The sequence below is a fragment of the Trichomycterus rosablanca genome, chromosome 8, assembly GCF_030014385.1.
Source record: "Trichomycterus rosablanca isolate fTriRos1 chromosome 8, fTriRos1.hap1, whole genome shotgun sequence".
In the NCBI taxonomy this organism is placed as follows: Eukaryota; Metazoa; Chordata; class Actinopteri; order Siluriformes; family Trichomycteridae; genus Trichomycterus; species Trichomycterus rosablanca.
In genome coordinates this window covers 31,549,974-31,569,664 of record NC_085995.1, presented here as the reverse complement: position 1 = coordinate 31,569,664, position 19,691 = coordinate 31,549,974, and the positions used below count along the sequence as shown (strand labels likewise).

The 19,691-nt window shown below is 42.4% G+C and overlaps 1 protein-coding gene across 5 annotated transcripts in view; it reads left to right on the top strand.

Moving 5' to 3' along the window:
• magi2b (membrane associated guanylate kinase, WW and PDZ domain containing 2b) overlaps positions 1 to 19,691 on the top strand; it is a 194,455-nt gene that overhangs the window by 125,044 nt on the left and 49,720 nt on the right. For all 5 annotated transcript variants that reach the window (XM_063000734.1, XM_063000732.1, XM_063000733.1 and 2 more), the window contains 4 exons: positions 903 to 1,085; positions 5,743 to 6,251; positions 8,474 to 8,639; positions 18,890 to 18,921. In XM_063000734.1, coding sequence (XP_062856804.1) covers positions 903 to 1,085; positions 5,743 to 6,251; positions 8,474 to 8,639; positions 18,890 to 18,921 — 890 coding nt within the window. The remainder of the gene's footprint in view (positions 1 to 902; positions 1,086 to 5,742; positions 6,252 to 8,473; positions 8,640 to 18,889; positions 18,922 to 19,691) is intronic.

Below are 19,691 nucleotides of genomic sequence, written 5' to 3'. Positions count from 1 at the left end.
TGACACTGACATGGTGGTGGTGTGTTAGTGTGTGTTGTGCTGGTATAAGTGGATCAGACACAGCAGCACTGTTGGAGTTTTTAAACACCTCACTATCCCTGCTGGACTGAAAATAGTCCACCAACCAAAAATATCCAGCCAACAGCGCCCCATAGGCAGCGTCCTGTGACCACTGATGAAGGTCTAGCAGAAGACCAACTCAAACAGCAGCAATAGATGAGCGATCATCTCTGACTTTACATCTACAAGGTGAAGCAACTAGGTAGGAGTGTAGGACAGTGAGTGGACACAGTATTTAAAAACTCCAGCAGCACTGCTGTGTCTGATCCACTCATACCAGCACAACACACACTAACACATCACCACCATGTCAGTGTCACTGCAGTGCTGAGAATGATCCACCACCTAAATAATACCTGCTCTGTAGTGGTCCTGTGGGGGTCCTGACCATTGAAGAACAGGGTGAAAACAGGCTAAAAAGTATGTAGAGAAACAGATGGACTACAGTCAGTAATTGTAGAACTACAAAGTGCTTCTATATGGTAAGTGGAGCTGATAAAATGGACAGTGAGTGTAGAAACAAGGAGGTGGTTTTAATGTTTTGGCTGATCAGTGTATGTCTATGCCAACATTATGGAACTTTTACTGGATGCTTTAGCAGTAAAAACCTCTGGTTTCATCTTTGACCCATTGCTAACATTATTTCTTATGCTAGTAAGACTCGCCTTGTCTTAATATTCCAGTGCAAAGTTCAAAGAACTGGACTTGAATATGACTGACTTAAACTGCTAAGACTCAAAAATCCTCTCGGATGACCGTCCAAACAAATCCACCATCCCGACTTCTGTCAACAGGTCAGATTTTGTGGCTTCATGTTGCGTTTGTTTGTGTGATATTCACAGAAAAACCTCTATTCACACGAGACGCCACCCAGCTCAAGGGAACGTTCCTGTCCACGGCTTTGCAAAAGAGCAACATGGGCTTTGGTTTCACCATCATCGGGGGAGACGAGCCGGATGAGTTCCTGCAAGTAAAGAGCGTCATTCCTGAAGGCCCGGCTGCACAGGATGGAAAGATGGCAACCGGTATTCCACAGTTTTTATCACTATGTACTACCTTTACACCAAAGACTAGACCAAAGTCTTAAATTAGGGTTCTTTTCTTAAGATTTGTACAGAGGTGTCGGAACAGGGTTTTAGGTTGCTGCTGATCATGTTGGATTGGCATAATCAAAGATGTGTACAAAGGTAGAAACACTGTTCTTTTTTTATTTTGCTGGTCATGTAGTGTCAGCTCTACAACAACTAGCTACAAGCCCAGTTATGAGTAACAGCCAAAAACTGTGTGGGAGAAAAGCAATTACAACAATACAACAATTTATTTGTTCAGAGCTGCCAGATCAGGGTTTTAGGTTGCAACTGACCATGTTGGATTAGCATGATCAAAGTTTGAAGATGTTAACAAAGGTAAACATGCTGTCCTAAGTCACTTGTACTCCTGTTATAAAACATATAGTCTTAAACTGGATGCACAGACTCATAAACAATTAAAATATATGCTAAACGTTTCACTCTTCTGTATCTAGTAGCCCAATGTAGCATATGGTAGCCTCTTTATTTTCTATAACCAACCTGTAGATATTTGCCGTCAATCTAGTTTTGATTGTTTTTTAAATGTATTTAGTTTTGTTAGTTATTAGGATTTTAACGTCATGTTTTACACTTTGGTTACATTCATGACAGGAACGGTAGTTACTCATTACACAAGATTCATCAGTTCACCAGGTTATATCAAACACAGTCATGGACAATTTAGTGTCTCCAGTTCACCTCACTTGCATGTCTTTGGACTGTGGGAGGAAACCCACGTGGACACGGGGAGAACATGCAAACTCCACACAGAAAGGACACGGACCGCCCCGCACCCTGCACCTTCTTGCTGTGAGGCGACAGTGCTACCCACTTAGCCACCGTGCCACCCTAGTTCTGTTAGTAATGACATTAGCTTATTATGGTTATTTGGCAAGCTATGCAATGTTAGCTACATTTTTAAATTTTCCAGCAAACATTTCTAGCATTATGTAGCATTATTATATAGAAAGATTGCTTTTACATGATATATGCAAGGCTGCTTTTACATGATATATGCAATAATGGGTGTTTGTACCTTTTACGTTCACGCTGTGCCACAGAGCGCCAGGCTTGAAAACAATCCACAATATTGACTGTATTGACAGTTTATTCACATGCAGTTGTGTATAAACTGTATTTTAGTTAAATAAAGAGGCTCATTGGTCATCTTTTGGAGACGTGGGAGATAAAAAAGGGCAAGTGGGTTAATGAAAGTTTATTGCTTCATTTAAAGGGCGCATTAAATCTTAATTAAAGCACTACAAAGACACAACAAGCAATTTCAGGATTAGTAAACAGAAATTAGATTTCACAGCATACACGTTGCACGCCGTGTTTTCTCACAATGCCATGGTTCTAATTTAAAGTGGAATACAACACTAGCTGTTTTTGACTGCTACATTTTTTTTCCATTGGCGATGCTTTAAAATGGTCAGCAGCAAACAGGGCTAAAGTTCAATCAAACTGACCAATCAAGCCAAGTGTCAATCAGCGAATCTGATCATCACGTTGCATGACGCTCAAGGTAGCACAGGGGCTAGGTAAGCAACAACGCCTCACTCACATGTAGAAAACAATGGCTCACCATGTAAACACAGCCTAAGCTAGTTTACTGCTTTTAGGTAGTGGCAGTGCAAATTTTAAGTTCAGAGCACAACACATGCTGGTCTGTGGCTAGCAAAAAAACAGCATAAATGATTTTAAAGTAATCATCTCCAAAAGCTGTTGGTCTGTGCTGCTTTTTTAAGCTCTAGGTGGAACTTGTAGCTACTTATTGCTAAAGCCTTCTTATATTTGGGAAGTAAAATATTAAATACTGCAGAATGTGCTGGTAAAGTCAAGGATGCCAATGGGTATAGTGAAAACCTTGGTCTGGCCACTAAAGAAAGAGGAAAAAAAGACACATTCAGGCTTTTGAGAACATTGTGTCAGAAAACTGCTGAAAATCTCATGAAGGAAGATGATCACCACTGAGCAGGTTTACAAGATGGCCAGAATAAAAATGAAGCTACCGAACCACATTAAGTCCTACAAGTTCATGTAACTTTGAGCATGCAATGAAGCAGCCACATGACAACATTGAAGGACTTGTGGAAGGTCAAGTATAACATGGATTGACAACATCACAACTGAATTGCATGATCAGAGGCTAGTCTGCTTCAGGTGACATAAGACAGAGGCCACTGGAGAAAGTTGACCCCTCTGTGTAGCCAACTATCACAAAGTGATGATGATGTAATGGTGTGACCACCAAGCTTAAATTGTTACAATTGTACCAATGTTTATGGACCATAGCAACAAGAATTTCTCATTAACCAGTGTAAAACAGCAATAAGTCACTATTATCTAGCAGAAACCAGTTTAAATCAGCAGCAATGCTGGGTAAGGCAGGGTTTTTAACTCAGGGGAAATGGTAGAAAAATTGGAGGGCCATCACAATATTTATTACCAGCCAATGTTGGCCCAGACTACAGATTAAAGGTTTCAACCTATATCTCAATCTTCCCCAATTGAGCAAAACATTATTACCCAGATCCTATAAAACCTCACTAGGAAAAACCCTGTAGTATTTACCCAGCTGTAGCGTTTATCCCACAAGAGAGAATTCTGCACACATGTTCAGCAATAAATTCTGTGGTGCTTTCTGTTGTTTGCTGTTTTTTTTCTTCCACATTGTTTACGGTTTACTGTTCTCTGATGAGAAGACGTTTTATGAGTTCGATACAGGCTGACGTCTTTATCTTGTCACGTCGGACTGTTTTGATAGTCTGCACATGCTCAGCTCTGGGAGATGCAGAGGTTATTTGGTGAGCTGTGTCTATAGGCTCCAGTGGAGAGACGGCTTCCAGAGGCCTCACGCATAATTACGCACATGAGCTATGCATTCATCGCTACATAGTGCTGCGTGACCAAGGTCAGATCAACCTGCGGAGGAGAAAAGCCTTGAAAATGTATATCAGTCTTTATATTTCTGTTAATACAGTATTAAAAAGCCTTGTGTAGTCTGTAACACTCGGCAAATTCAAGTCAAATTTATTTGTATTGCACTTTTTTCAAAACATCATCTTAAAGCAAATTTACAGAATCCAGGACCAACAGATCAAAAAACCCCAGTTAATCAAACCAAGGGTCGACAGTGCCAACGAAAAGCTTCTTTAAAATTACATGAAGAAACCTTGAGAGGAACCAGGCTTAGCAGGGACCCATCGTCCTTGAGTGGCCTAGAAAATAAACATTGTGGTCTCTTTATTACACACCTACCAGCCCTTAAACCGATCATGCTGAGTAAGTGACTGAACCAGTGGAAGATTAGTGAGTTGGTGTATTGGTGATTATTTGCATGACTGGGGTCAGTCTGAGTCTGAATGTTCAATTTCCCTGTGAAGGCTGTTATTTCCTGCATGACTTTATACCGTTTATACTACCACATTCCCTCTCAGTGTGTTATTTCAAATAATAAATAGAATGCCCTTAAGGCATGTGTGGAAAATATACGTGGGCATCCCTTCTATTAAGTGGTTTAGCTACTTTAGCATCACCTTTACCTAAAAGGTACATTACAACAAGTATTCAGCCATCACTTTTAGTCAGGTTCAACCTAGCACTGCCATAGGATGCCACCTTCAAATACTGAGGTGAATCTCTGCCATGCTGCATTTGCCCTGATTACTGTAACCGTTCATAGCCGCTCAGGTGGCGCAGCGGTAAGATACACTAGCACACCAGAGCTGGGATTTTGAATACATCATATCGAATCTCAGCTCTGCCATCTGGCTGGGCTGGGCGGCTGCATGAACAAGGTTTGGCTGTTGTTCATACAGGGTTAGGGAGCCGGATAGGGACCTCATAACTGATGCAATTGCGATCTCTGCTGGCTGGTTGATGGTGTCTGCACAGAGTAGAGGAATAATGCTGATCAGGGTGTGGCTCTCATGCACAGGGCTGATTCGCATATGAACTCGGCTGGTGCAGGTGAAAAAATGCAGTCGGCTACTGCTCACGTGTCGGAGGGAGCGTGTGTCAGTTCGCTCTCCTTAATCCAGTGTGGGGGTCAGCACCAGAGAGGAAGCATAATGCAATTGGGTAAAAATTGGATGCACTAAAAATCGGGAGAAAAAGGAGGAAAATGCATTAAAAAAAAAAATTAAAAAACTTTAACTGTTTGTATGTTGAAGTCAAACCATCAAACAGCAGCTCAGCTTGTAAGTGGTGACCACACACGCTAACAGAATGGGATCAAGCAGTGCTGAAGATCTTGATTGCAACTCTCACTAGTCACTAAGCAACTGTAGTAAAAGTGCTAGCAAATACATGACGTGATGAGTTGGGTGAGGAGGATCTCCATTGGCCTAAAAACCTTACTGAACACCTTTGGGATAAATCACGAGCCAGGTGTTCTTGTCCACCATCAGTGTCTGATCCCACAAATTCCACTCAAATGCTCCAAAAGCCTTTCAAAATGGCGCCATAATAATTCCTGTTTTTTAGAATAGAAGCCTAAACATCCAGATACTTTTGGTCATTTGGTGTATCTTTGGCTTTAGCTAAATACATAAGATAAAATAAATATTCAGGATATACCTTGTTGGTTCACTCTTGCTCTTCTGTGCAGGTGATGTCATTGTCTACATCAACGACATCTGTGTTTTGGGCACAACTCATGCAGACGTGGTGAAGCTCTTCCAATCGGTTCCCATTGGCCAAAGCGTGACCCTAGTGCTTTGCCGAGGTTACCCGCTACCGTATGACCCGGAGGAGCCTTCGGCCAGCACGACGGTGCCCCCTCTGGGACTGGTGGACCATCCACTCTTGCTCAATGGACGCAGTACCTATGATAACTACATGGAATACATGTCACTGACTGGGCGTCTGCTTCCTGAGCACGGGGACGCTCTGTCTCAGGTGTCTCACCCTGGGGATACGCATCTGGATGGATCACAGCCGCCATCACTGTCCACACCGGGGCCGCCTCACGATGACGCAGTGTCTATGGCCTCGTCGTCTGGAGCGATAGCCAGCGCTCATGTCGCCCAAGAGATACTGAGTCTCTCCATGACCAAAGGAACTGAGGGTTTCGGCTTCACCATCGCTGACAGTCCTACAGGCCAGAAGGTGAAACAGGTATGATTTAATGCATTGTTTACAGAGTACTAAACAGTACGATCTGGCTACTTCAACATGCCTACAAGTCAAGGGTTTGAACCAGAGGAGCACTAGCATCTGTCAGCGGATAAACAAAATGATACAATATTTATGTAACGTTGTGTTGTGTGCCTCAAATTAAAGTGCTGTAGCTGAGGGGTATTTTAAAAGAAATAAAAATAACTAGAAATAAAACTAGGGAAAGGAAATTCTAACTAGAGCACATCTTAAACAGAAGCTAGCCCACGCTAGCCTATCAATGCTGATGTTCAGCTCGTGAGTTCAGGTCTCAGCTCTGCTACCTGCTGGACGCTTGTCTACACTCAGACATGATTGACTAATATATGCAGGGTGGGAGGGCTGAGGGGATTCCTCATCGCGGCTGCAGTTGCAGCCTCTGCTGGCTGGTCGGTGGTGCTTCCACTGAGATGGTGAATAATGGAGAGCAGTGCGTAACTCTGTACGCAATACTGCTCTCTGTGTGAACCCACTGTGCAGGGGCAAAGAAGCGGTTTGCAATTGCACACATGGGGGCGTATGTTAGGTGCAGCCCTTCTCAGTCAGGGTAGGGTTCTGCAGCAGGGGAGGAGAGATATAACCAGGGTAGTTGGATATGACTACATTGAGAGAAAAAAGAAAAAAACAAGAAATGAACAGCAGCCTGATGCAGGACTCATAAACAACTGAGATGGAACACTCACAGCGCCCTATCAACTCTGCTTGACGGTGTTTGGTTGAAGGCTTTGGAAAACATGTCTAAGCCTGAGAGAGAAAAATCACAGCAAAGGAACAAAAAAAAAAAAAAAACTCAAAGGAAGCAAAAGTAAAGACTCAAGATGAAACTAAAGAGTGCAGATTACAGAAAGAAATGATGGAGACTAACCAGCAAAAAAAAAAAAAAGAATGACTAAAGAAGCTCAAGAATTTTCCATGGCAACTATAAGAGACTTGAGAAGGAAGATGCCATGGCAACCAAAGAAACCAAAAGCCATTACCTTTTACAGAGAGAGTCTTTAGTGAGGATGAGTCAGTGTGTGGACTCAGGTCTGAGCTGAGGCTCAGGTACGCTTAGAATGCATTTCCAAAAAGTAATCCAGCCTAATCCTTTCATCACTAATTTCTTTTATGCATTTATGGCATTTGACAGATGTAATCTAAGTAACTTACAGTGATGACAATCCAAACATTTGAGAGTTAAGAGCTGCTTAAGGGCCCGACAGTGGCAACCTGGAAGTAGTTAAGCTTGACCTTCCAATTACCTGCCCAGTACCAAACATGTTGGCTATTTTAAAACATACTGTATTAATAAAAATATGTTTTGCCATAATAATAATAATTTACATTCTGTATAGAAATAGTGAAATGTTTTATGTATGCAGCATAGAATCAGATGGATGGATGGATGGATGGATGGTTAAATAAATGGATGGAGGAATGGGTGGATGGATTGATGGGTGGATGAATGAATAAATGGATGGATGGATAAATGGATGGATGGATGGATAAATGGATGGATAGATAAATGGATGGATGGATAAATGGATGGATGGATAAATGGATGGATGGATGGATAAATGGATGGATGGATAAATGGATGGATGGATAAATGGATGGATGGATGGATGGATGGATGGATGGATGGATAAATGGATGGATGGATAAATGGATGGATGGATAAATGAATGGATAAATGGATGGATAAATGAATGGGTAAATGGATGGATGGATAAATGGATGGATAAATAAATGGATGGATGGTTAGATGAATGGATAAATGAATGGATAAATGAATGAATGGATTAAATAGATAGATGGATTATTTTCGTTTAACAAAATAACTCTAAAGACGATGAAGATTAGAAAACATAATCCTATGGTGAACTGTTATTTATGAACATTGCCATTGTTACATTCCGGTCACCCACCTGGCCGTACGTCCACACAAAACAATTGGCTGTGTTTGAGGGAGGGAAGGTTAGACAGAAAGGGGGGTTGGGTTTAGAATGGCCCTCCATTCGCAATGCGACTGGTGCTGCAGATTGGACACGTGTTGGAGGGTTTGTAAATTCCCTTAAAAATAACTTATCTGCAGTCAGCCACAGCATGTAATTGATCACCTGCTCTAGCCGCTTCATCCAGTTGTGTTTTAAACATTGTTGTAGGCTGTGTAATGGCTTATTGATTGTGTTGCTGATGTTTAGGTTTTGGAGCCGCAGGGATGTCCGGGTCTGTGTGAAGGAGATCTGATAGTGGAGATTAACCAGCAAGGCATGCAGGGCCTCAACCACTCACAGGTGGTACAGATCCTGAAGGACTGCGCTGTGGGTACCGAAGCCACCCTCATCATCCAGAGAAGTGGGGGAGTAGGTACGAGCCATCTACACACACCTGATTAGCTGAAATTAAGCAGACAATGCAATGAGTGTATTGGTTGGTGATTAATTGCCATACGAATGATTGTAATTAACAAATAATAGTCAGTTTTGCTGAGGTTATGTCACTCTTGTGAAATATACTGCTGGTATTAATGTCATAATTAAAAAAACACCCATTTATAGACATGATTAATACTTAATTATAAACTTTATTTCTAAGACAATTAGTAGGGTAATGGGGACAGTTTCATAATGCAATAAAATCAAGAATCTGTGATAATTGTTAATCACCCTGAATCCTTTTTAATTGACAAAAGTGCAAAGAAAATGCATAAACAAAATATAAACAAACAGCCTAAAGCTTTAGTGTAGTAGGGGGTATCATATTCAAAACCCACCCAGCAAAGAACAGGGACATAAGCCTATGTTGTCCCCAGCGAATGTCGGAAAACACAGGTTGTCATGCACTCGTCCCATAAGGGCATTGGCGATAAGCCCTCAGCAAAACAGAGAGCACAAAGGAAGGTAGGGAAATTAGAAAACTGAGTTACCACAACAGCATCTACTCGGTCCACCAGTGTATGAACTGGCATTTTTGAAAAAAAAAAAAAATCGAAGACAGGAGAGAGAGCGGAGCAGCCACTCCAGTGTGTGGATTCATCTGTGGGGCTCAGCTCAAAAGGATTTTAGGGTGGTTGCACCATGATGGCTGAGAGGTTCCACAACACAGACTGGGGTCCTTGGTAAGAAGATCAAAAAGCTGGTATTTATAAAAGTGAAAACATAAGGGTCGGCCATGCAGAACGTGCAGGCGTCGAACAGTACGGACACCATGCAGCACAATGCCAATGAGCCCGCCGTGAAGAGGCAAATGAAGCAGGGATATAAAAGGCTCTTCCAGCTGCAGCATATTAACACTGATTAGACTTAGAGACTGGAAGCGCCGCCGACACGCTCTGCACCTCCGTTCCTCCTACTGGCTATAATGGCATAGCAGGTGGGCATTATTCTGCAATCAGAATAAGTGTGTGTGCTACAGTGGAGAGTGCAATTCAAAATGATGGTCATCAATGTGTTGGTTATGTAATAACTGTGACAGGTCTAATTGTTAAGATTTCCTCACCAATAGGTTAATAATGTCATAGTTATGACCATAAAGTTTAACTTTATTTAGTCTATTTAGGCTCTGTGCAAAATCTTAGCTCTCTAAAGGCTGTTGAAGGGTATATGTGGGGGTGGGTATTTGTGGGTGTGTGCTGGTGTGTATTTGTGGTTGAGGGTATATATGAGTATGGGCATACTGTGGGGGTATAGGTATACAAGTCAGAGGTAAAATATGTCAAATTAACTCTATATTTTTTTTACTTAATACAGTGCTGCTCATTATAAATCGTATAATCAGAATAAAATATGAGTGAAATGTTCTTTTAAAAATGTACATGAATTTTACAATTCCTTTATGCTTGTCATGACCATCTTTACAACAGGTTGGGACAGTATGGAAAATGCAAAAAAAGACTGTTTCCTAGACTGTGTCCATGAGTCTTTCCACAGTGAGTCTTTCCATAATGGAAACGTATTGTTGTTATACGAATCAGTATTCCAGATCTTTTTGGGACCATCCAGATTGTTATTAGCAACAAGTCTTAAAGCCAAGATCCATGGTATGGGGCTGTGTCAGTGCCCTTGGCAAAGGTCATTTACTTCTGTGATGACTACATTAATACAGAAGAGTACATCTTCAAGACATTCAACAAGACAATGCAAAACCACAGACTGCACACATTACAAAGTCATGTCTGTGGAAGAAGAGGGTACGGGTACTGGACTGGCCTGCCTGCAGTCCTTACCTGTCCCCAAAAGACAATGTATGGAGAATATTAAAACAAAATATAATACAGCCCGTACTGTTGGACACCTTAATACATGTTTGGAGGAAATAACAAAATAACACCAGAAACACTAAATCGCTTGGTAACCTTGTGACAAAACGACTTTTGTGAAGTGTTGTGAGGACTGGCAACATTACAAAGTGGTAAATGCTTTACTGTCCCAACTTCTAAAATGCAGAAATGCATGTATGAGGGATCTTCAAAAAGTTTCCACAATTTTATATTTTTATTGGAAACTGTGAGGGTGGAAGGAGTTGTAATTGGTCGTGTCTGAGACACGCCATCTGATTTCCACCTTTTTGGACGCTTAAAGAAGCTTTAACGGGAAGAAGACTTTCATGTGATGATGTGAAAGCAGCTGACTTTTTTTGCTGATGGCATTAAAAACAACACTGGGAAAATGCATCGGAAGGTGACTGTAGAAAAGTAATGTCATTTGTTTTAGAAATTCTCAATCAATAGAGTTTATTAAGTGTGGAAACATTTTGAAGAACCCTCGTATATCAACAAATGAAATGAAGTTGAGCAGACAAAATATGAAATTGGGTTCATACTGTCTGCAATCAAATAAAAGTCGAAGTAAATTAATGTTTTTTTTGTTTTGTTTTTCTTTTTGTTTTTCTTTTTTTTTTCTTTTCCTTTTTCCCCCCAATTTTTCTCCCCTAATCTGGTCGTGTTCAATTACCCTGATTGCGTCCTCTATACTGATTCGACCCTCCATCGCTGACTGAGGACGCCTCTCAACTGACATACGCTCCCCTCCGGCACGTACAGTCAGTACAGACCGCATTTTTCACCTGCACGAGTCGAGTTCATACACCGACGAGCACTGTGTATGGAGGGCCACACCCCCATCAGCATTATTCCTCAGCCCTGTGCAGGTGCCATCAGTCAGCCAGCAGGGGCCGCAGTCGCACCAGTTATGAGGAACTATGATCCGACTTTTTACCCTCTAACCCTAAACAACAGCCAATCAGTGTTCATGCTGCTGCCCAGCCCAGTCGGAAGGCAGAGCTGAGATTTGATACGATGTATTCGAAACCCCAAGGCTGGTGCGTAAGCGTACTTTACCGCTGCGCCACCTGAGCGGCTTGTTTTGTATTTTTATTTGACGACTGAGCTTGTGCATCAATGGAGGAGAATCTGAACTTCTGTACAATGGATTTTACATGATTGGGAAGTGGAAGCTCAGCGGTTAAGATGCTTGACTAGTAATCAGAAGGTTGCCGGTTCAAGCCCCACCCCCACCAAAGTTGTCACTGTTGGGCCCTTGAGCAAGGCACTTAACCCTCAGTTTGAACTGTATTCAGTCATGATCGTAAATCGCTTTGGATAAAAGCTTTTGCTTTCAGTTTCACACTTGCTCACGTGCTTTTTAGTAGCGCCAAATACGACAGGAATCTGAAATGTATGTTTTCACTTAAATCGTTACACTGATTATGTGATTCGTAATAAACATTGTTTTAAACTCACGGAAAATGCAAACTAGATGCATTTTCACTAGTGAACGTGGGAGTGTGTGTGGGGGGGTGTGAATGCTTAAACAAACGTCCGTGGCAGGGTTTCAGTATCGTTTGGCAGGTTTAACCTCGAGCCCGTTGTGAGACTGCAGAACATCTTGGCAGACTTGAGCAATGATCCACACTGATTGGACTTTTATCTGGGCCAAAATAATCTGCTAATATGAGCGGATTTAACTGCTTTGCTTTATTGAAATGCACTTAAGATTTTTTAAATATAACTGCGCAGATTTATGATCCCAATCTCCTGAAATGGCCTGGCTCTTGTTAGGACGTTTTATTTTTTTAACTTTCGCTAAGAGGCTTATTCGTCAAGTTCTGCTTTAATGGCACGCCGTCATCCTCGGGCCGTTTCACCTGAGTGATTCATATCTGACCTTTTCTTCCAACTCCAAACGAGCAATCATACAGGAGACGATGTACACCACACGAGCGGATGAGGCTCGGACTTTCTTCTTCCCATTTAGTCTCACGCTAATGTAACAGTGCGCCCATTACACCAAATGATTGAATGTTCAGACATAAAAAGCTGTTGTTAGAATAAAGCTCTGTTCAAAGCTGCATATTTTCTCATGTCTGTTTTACTGAAGCCCTTGGACTTGACAGATCCTTTAAGTAGACACGCTGTACCAAATAAGCAAGCCAGACACAACCTGAGTGAGTCACAGCCTACTGAGTACCAGATTATTTCATTCCAGGGCCGGCACATTGCCAAGGTCCCAGCCTGATCCGGACATGTTCACCACTTTCTTCTTTCAGAGCTGTGATCAGTGTAGAGGTCTCACACTGAGCCTCACGGACTCAACCAGCAGCCTTCTGCAAGCCATGAAATGAAAATCTTTGGGCACCCAGGTGCAGGGGTGCAGCAGGATATTCCACTAGCACACCAGCTGCTTGGGAAAAGACCGGACTAAAAAAGGGGTGGGGTCTCTGAAGCTGTGTAAGGACCCTGGTTAGAAGCCTGAGGCGGCTGTACAGAAGTGTCCACTGCATCATCTGAGTGCACTTATTACAGTTTTATTATTATTAAGATTTTGTTAATAAGCCATTGTGCTTCAGCATTGGCATTGGCTGCTGAATTTCAGATGCAAATTGTCGTTTAATTGTGAACCAAAGTGTCTAAAGGGGCAAGCCATAGCCTACTGGTTAAGGTACTGGACTAGTAATCAGAAGGTTGCTGGTTCAAGCCCCACCACTGCCAAGTTGCAGCAAGACCCTTAACCCTCAGTTGCTCAGACAGTATACTGTCACTGTATTTGTAAGTTGCTTTGGATAAAGGCGTCTGCTAAATGCAAAAAAACTGTAAATGTAAATGTCTAAAGGTGTCAGTTTAAGCCCAATTGATACCATAGCCAACCATGGTCAGTAAATCAACAGTTGCCTCTCTTCTTTGGGGAGAAGGAATAGCATTTCTATCTTTCCTATCAATCACTGCAACATCAACCAATCACAGGAAGTTTGGAGTACAAAAGAGGGTAGTGATTACTGCTCTCTCAGGATTAATGTCCGGTCTTACACAGCATCCTACTGTAAAAGCAGTAGTCACCGGCCACTCGGCCACTATTGGGAACACCCGTACACGTGCTTGTTCATGTAATTATCCAAACAGCCATTCATATAGCAGAGTAAGAATTGATCCAGACATTGATCAAAACCTCAGGTAATGTTTGTGTGGTGGGACTTGAACCAGCAACCTTCAGATTACAAGTCTAGCACCTTTTTTTTGCATTTTTCTATGCATCTCATCCCAATTTAGTCATATCCAATTACCTGATTGCATTACGCTTCCTCTTTACTGCTGCTGACCTTCACTCTGACTCTGAGTCATGACTAATATCGAGCTCGGCCTCGTGTACAAAGAGTCACACACCGATTTCGTTTACCCCCTGTCCCTGTGCAGACAACATCAATCAGCCAGCAGAGGTCGTAATTGCATCGGTAATGAGGAATCCCCTCTGGCATCAAACCCGACAGACGGGCTAATCATTCTCCATGTAGGTGTCCAGGCTGCCGGTAGCAGAGCTTAAGTCTAGTACCTTAACCACTAATCTCCCACTGTCCTACTGTGATATGGGCAGTGATAGCTCAGTGGTTAAGGTACTGGACTAGTAATCAGAAGGTTGCCACTGCCAAGTTGCCACTGTTGGGCCCCTAAGCAAGGCCCTTAACCCTCATCATGTTCAGTCATAATTGTAGGTCGCTTTGGACAAAAGCATCTGCTAAATGCCGAAAATGTACACTTCTGTAGGCAGAAACTCCTTGTTGATGAAAGAACATAGTTAGACTCATTCTAGCTGACAGGAATGCTAGTGTATTAGCTATACTCTTTAAGAATGTTGTTGATGAAATGTTAATTACAGCAATGTTTAGGATGTTTGCTGTAGCTCTTCAGCTTCAAATTAAGAGTTACTTGTCCCTGGAAAGCTCAGTTATGAGTATATGGTTTAAAACTCACTGTATATTAAACGTGCTAGTACACCACTGTGGAGTATTTGATCCTCAGCAGAGACAGAAACATAATTGGCTGTGTTTGAACAAGTCAAGTCAAGTCATATTTATTTGTATAGCGCTTTTTTACAGTAGACATTGTCTCAAAGCAACATCACAGTATCCAGGACCAACAGACCAAAAACCCCTGGTGAGCAAGCGAAGGGTGACAGTGACAGGGAAAAATGTCCTTAAAATTACAAATTCCCCCACCCATCCTCCTTGGGTGGGGAAGGGAAGGTCTTCCCCTCTGCCTCTGCGATATGAGATATCAGGAATTGGTTGAGTCTCAGGAGGGTCACATGGAGCTTAGCATGTCTCTCTGTATGCAGGTGATAAGAAGTGGCCGCAGATTGGACACATGTCAGAGGGGGTGTGGTCATCTGGCTCTCCTTGATCAGATCGGGGTTGTACATGAAAAAAAAAAATAGACGACTAGAATTGGAGATAAAGGAGAAAATAAGTGAAAAGGAAGTGCAGTTGTGCTATACAGTAGCTGTCAGACTGATCTAAAAAGCTTTAAATCCTTCTGTCTACCACTATAAAGTTCCTGTATGCGCTAGTGCTTTTGTCAGGGCTGCTATGATAGGACAGACTGTGTTGATACAGCCGTTCCCCCGACTCTGTGGTCAATGTCGGCGGTATCAGTGAGGCCGTGGCATTTTAGCACAGTGGACAGCTCCTTTCAGTCCTGTGACATTTCAGTGGCTTGGACAGCTCCTGTTACTCCTCTCTGATCTCATCAGAAGCCTCTTGTCACGCCGAGCCTCCTGGGAACTGCCGACATCCTTCACGTACCTGATGATTCACTTAGTGCCAGTCTGCAGTTCAGTTCATGCTAGCCGTCAGAGTGGAGCAGGAAAACACCTACACACTGATTATGTTATGAATGGAATCAGACATCTGATGCAGCCACACGTCATATTCGCCTCATTTTAACTTCATATTCCGGATCTGTGTTTAGTTTATGGATATGGGGGAGGTTTATAATGTGTAACACTGGTAGTATGGTCAGGTTTCCAGTTTGTACTGCACGCTGGAGATTTGGTATGTAGACGCTGACCATGAGCTTGTTGGTCAGTCCATTCCAAATCATGCACATTAATATGGAGTTTCCCTCTTCGCACATATATTCAAGCCATCACCTCCACCCTAGTGGCAAGACCTTCAAGACGATTTTGGAATGGATGTGGGAATTTAGTCACACACTTGATCCATTATTAAAAGTGCTAGCACACCAGAGCTGACATTTCAAACTCATCGGTTCGAAACTGCCATTCGGCTGGGCTGGGCAGCTATATAAACAACGATTGGCTTGTTGTTCATACAGGGTGGCAAAGCCAGATTGGGAGAAAATGCATAAACAAACACATTTTATAGTCATTGGGTCTGTCTGAAAACCTAGTGAGCTGCCTAAGTAAAGAGGATTCTAATAAGACATTGAATTTATGAGGCAGGTTATTTAGACGCACTGCTTAGACAGCAATTATGTCACCGCAGTTTCTGCTTACTAAGCTAACACAGTTAGGCTCAAGCCATTCAAACCAATTGGCTGAGGTGGCACCACCCGCTAGCATGCCAGCTAAAAATGAGTAAGAATCATTCTTGCAGGTTCTGGGCTATACCTGCTGTATCAGTAACTAGGTGCAACCAGCCCCATTCCAACTTACAGCTACTGTAACAGTATTCTGTCTAAGCAATTGAGGGTTAAGGGCCTTGCCAACCTGGCAATAGTGTGGCAGTAGTGTGTGGTCAACCAGCGACCTTTCAATTACTAGTCCAGTACCTTAACCACTAGGCTACAACTGTCTCTGACCCATTTGAATACCCTTATCTCCAACCAACAGTTGTTTTATTTTTTTTTCGGGCAGAAGTGGCAGTGCCTGCAGTAGACTCTAATTGGCTACCGTGTAGGGATGTAATGATGCACCACAAGACAGTTAAAAATCGGTGCACATGTGCAACAATTCGAATCGGTTATTCATTTAAGATGAATAAATATTCACTTTAAACAGCAGAGGGCACTGGCGCTATTCACCTCGCCTGGTTGATGGCACTTCACAAAGTTGCCAGGTAGGGGATTTTCCAGCCAAATTTATTTATGTGAGGATACTTTCTTTATTTGTATTTTTCATTTATTTATATAATGTTGAATTTGTTTTCAAATTTCATTTCAGTTTTTTTACACAATAAGCATTATTTGGCATGGTTTGTACCTACCTCAGAAATAAAAGGACATTTATTATTTAGATTTTGGCAGTACTTGCTAAATTCTCCATGTTCAGCTGCTGGTGGTTCAGCCAGGCTCTGTCCCGGTCACATATTCCCCAGTGTAATCCTGTTAGTTTAAACAGGCATGAAAAAGAGTTCCGCTCGCCTCCTGCTTCCACACTGACATGTAAATACACCGGTTCACACCATACACACGTTACAGCACTCACTGTTTATACGCATGAGGAAGATGATGTTGAGCCGGGATTTTACTCGCTGGTATCTGTGCAAACGTATAAGCAAGCGTATTTCCTGTCTTCCTTCAGCATCTCGTTTTTGTGCATACTCAAGTCTACCAAGTTGGCTAGCAGCATTAACAACGGAGGCAGTAAAGCAAAGTGAGATGAGCATTAGCAACCGACTAAACAAATGACAACTGACTTTTTTAACACTGATTATCTCTTCATTACGGCACCTGTTAGTGGGTGGGATATATTAGGCAGCAGGTGAACATTTTATCCTCAAAGTTGATGTGTTAGAAGCAGGAAAAATGGGCGAGTGTAAGGATTTGAGCGAGTTTGACAAGGGCCAAATTGTGATGGCTAGACGACTTGGTCAGAGCATCTCCAAAACTGCAGCTCTTGTGGGGTGTTCCCAGTCTGCAGTGGTCAGTATCTATTAAAAGTGGTCCAAGGAAAGAACAGTCGTAAACCGGCGACAGGGTCATGGGCAGCCAAGGCTCATTGATGCACATGGGGAGAGAAGGCTGGTCCGTGTGGTCCGATCCAACAGACGAGCTACTGTAGCTCAAACTGCTGAAGAAGTTAATGCTGGTTCTGATAGAAAGGTGTCAGAATACGCAGTGCATCACAGTTAGTTGCTTATGGGGCTGCATAGCCGCAGACCAGTCAGGGTGCCCATGCTGACCCCTGTCCACCGCTGAAAGCGCCAACAATGGGCACGTGAGCATCGGAACTGTACCACGGAGCAATGGAAGCAGGTGGCCTGGTCTGATGAATCATGTTTTCTTTTACATCATTTGGATGGCCGGGTGCGTGTGCGTCGCTTACCTGGGGAACACATGGCACCAGGATGCACTATGGGAAGAAGGCAAGCTGGCGGAGGCAGTGTGATGCTTTGGGCAATGTTCTGCTGGGAAAACTTGGATCCTGCTAACCATGTGGATGTTACTTTGAGACGCACCACCTACCTAAGCATTGTTGCAGACCATGTACACCCTTTCATGGAAACGCTATTCCCTGATGGCTGTGGCCTCTTTCAGCAGGATAATGCGCCCTGCCACAAAGCAAAAATGCTTCAGGAATGGTTTGAGGAGCACAACAACCAGTTTGAGGTGTTGACCTGGCCTCCAAATCCCCCAGACCTCAATCCAATTGAGCATCTGTGGGACGTGCTGGACAACCAAGTCTGATCCATGGAGACCCTCCTCACAACTTACAGGGGTTAAATGATCTACTGCTAACATCTTGGTGCCAGATACCACAGCACACCTTCAGGGGTCTAGTGGAGTCCATGCCTTGACGGGTCAGGGCTGTTTTGGCAGCAAAAGGGGGACCAACACAATATTAGGATATTGTTTATTGTAGGATATGTTATTGTTTTAATTTTCATCAACCACTTCATCCTGGTCAGGGTCACAGCAAGTCCGGTTCCACCAGGAACCATCGGGTTCAGGCAGGACAAATAACTATCAAATGGTTCGAATCCCATCCTCGTTACTGTCTTTATGGTGTCATACAACATACAGCTCGTTTTCACCGCGTTCGCTTTATTGAATTTCAATTCCGCCACATCATCAGTTGAAAACGCGCTTCGATCCGCTGTGCATCGTTATATAACCATCAAGAACTCGTTTTTGCTCCCCTGAACCCGGCTGAGTGTGTGAGATTCTGTAAATCTGTATTAATTACGATCCGCAGTCCGGCCTAAAGCTAATGATATAATTATCTCACAAATAATGCAACTGAGTCAGCTCATCTGAGCTCAGGCAGTACTAACAGATTGAGTGTTGCTGTTATGAAACTGCATTATCGTCTTGTCATTATCTTTTGTGGTACTGACAGAATGTATTGTGATTTAATCCCTTTTTAATGTTTCTGTTTTTATTTCAGGGCATTTCTCTCACTGGGATGGGGCCAAACAGGTAAGCAGATCCGATTTGTTGATTTATTTGCTTTTAAAATTATTATTTTGCATGATTTTATTCTACCTAGCAACATACCTAGCAACATACCTGGATTTATGGTGACCTATATATATAGTTGGATGTCTGTAGGAATTTGTGCCCATTCAGTCAAAGAGCATTTGTATGGCTGGGTACCAAAAGCCTGAAGAAAAGCTTGGTTTAAAGACTCCAGTGGTCTGCACAGAGCCCTGACCCTCAGCCTTACACTTGAAAAGCAGGCTTAGGCTTAAACTGAAAATCCACATTAGAGCTACATAACAGTTTTTTATTTTTCATTCTCATTTAATCATTTTATTTTCACAACAACCAAAGGCAAGCACTGAGGGTTTAAACTCTAACAATGCATGGCTACCTTTGGAGAATTTCCAATATGGTTATTATAACCATAAGACAAAAGAAAAAAAAAGATGTTCATATTGAACAATAGATGACACTGTGCTTGTTATCTGGCTAACTCAGAAATCATGCTTTTCAAAATACTTTGATCTAATATTGTGCATCAATAAAGCATCAAAACACAGATACGATCATTTCATAGATCTATTAAGAAAACCTTTTAATACTGTAATGTGCAGAAACATGACTGGGAAATACTGTTCTACATTACCATTTAAACACCTATAAATACCTGAAACTGTCAGGGTTCCAGACAATATCTTTACTTTGTAATCAAGTTATTGACTGTAGCTATAAAACGTTCAATTGTGTTAATTAATACTGTCCATGTA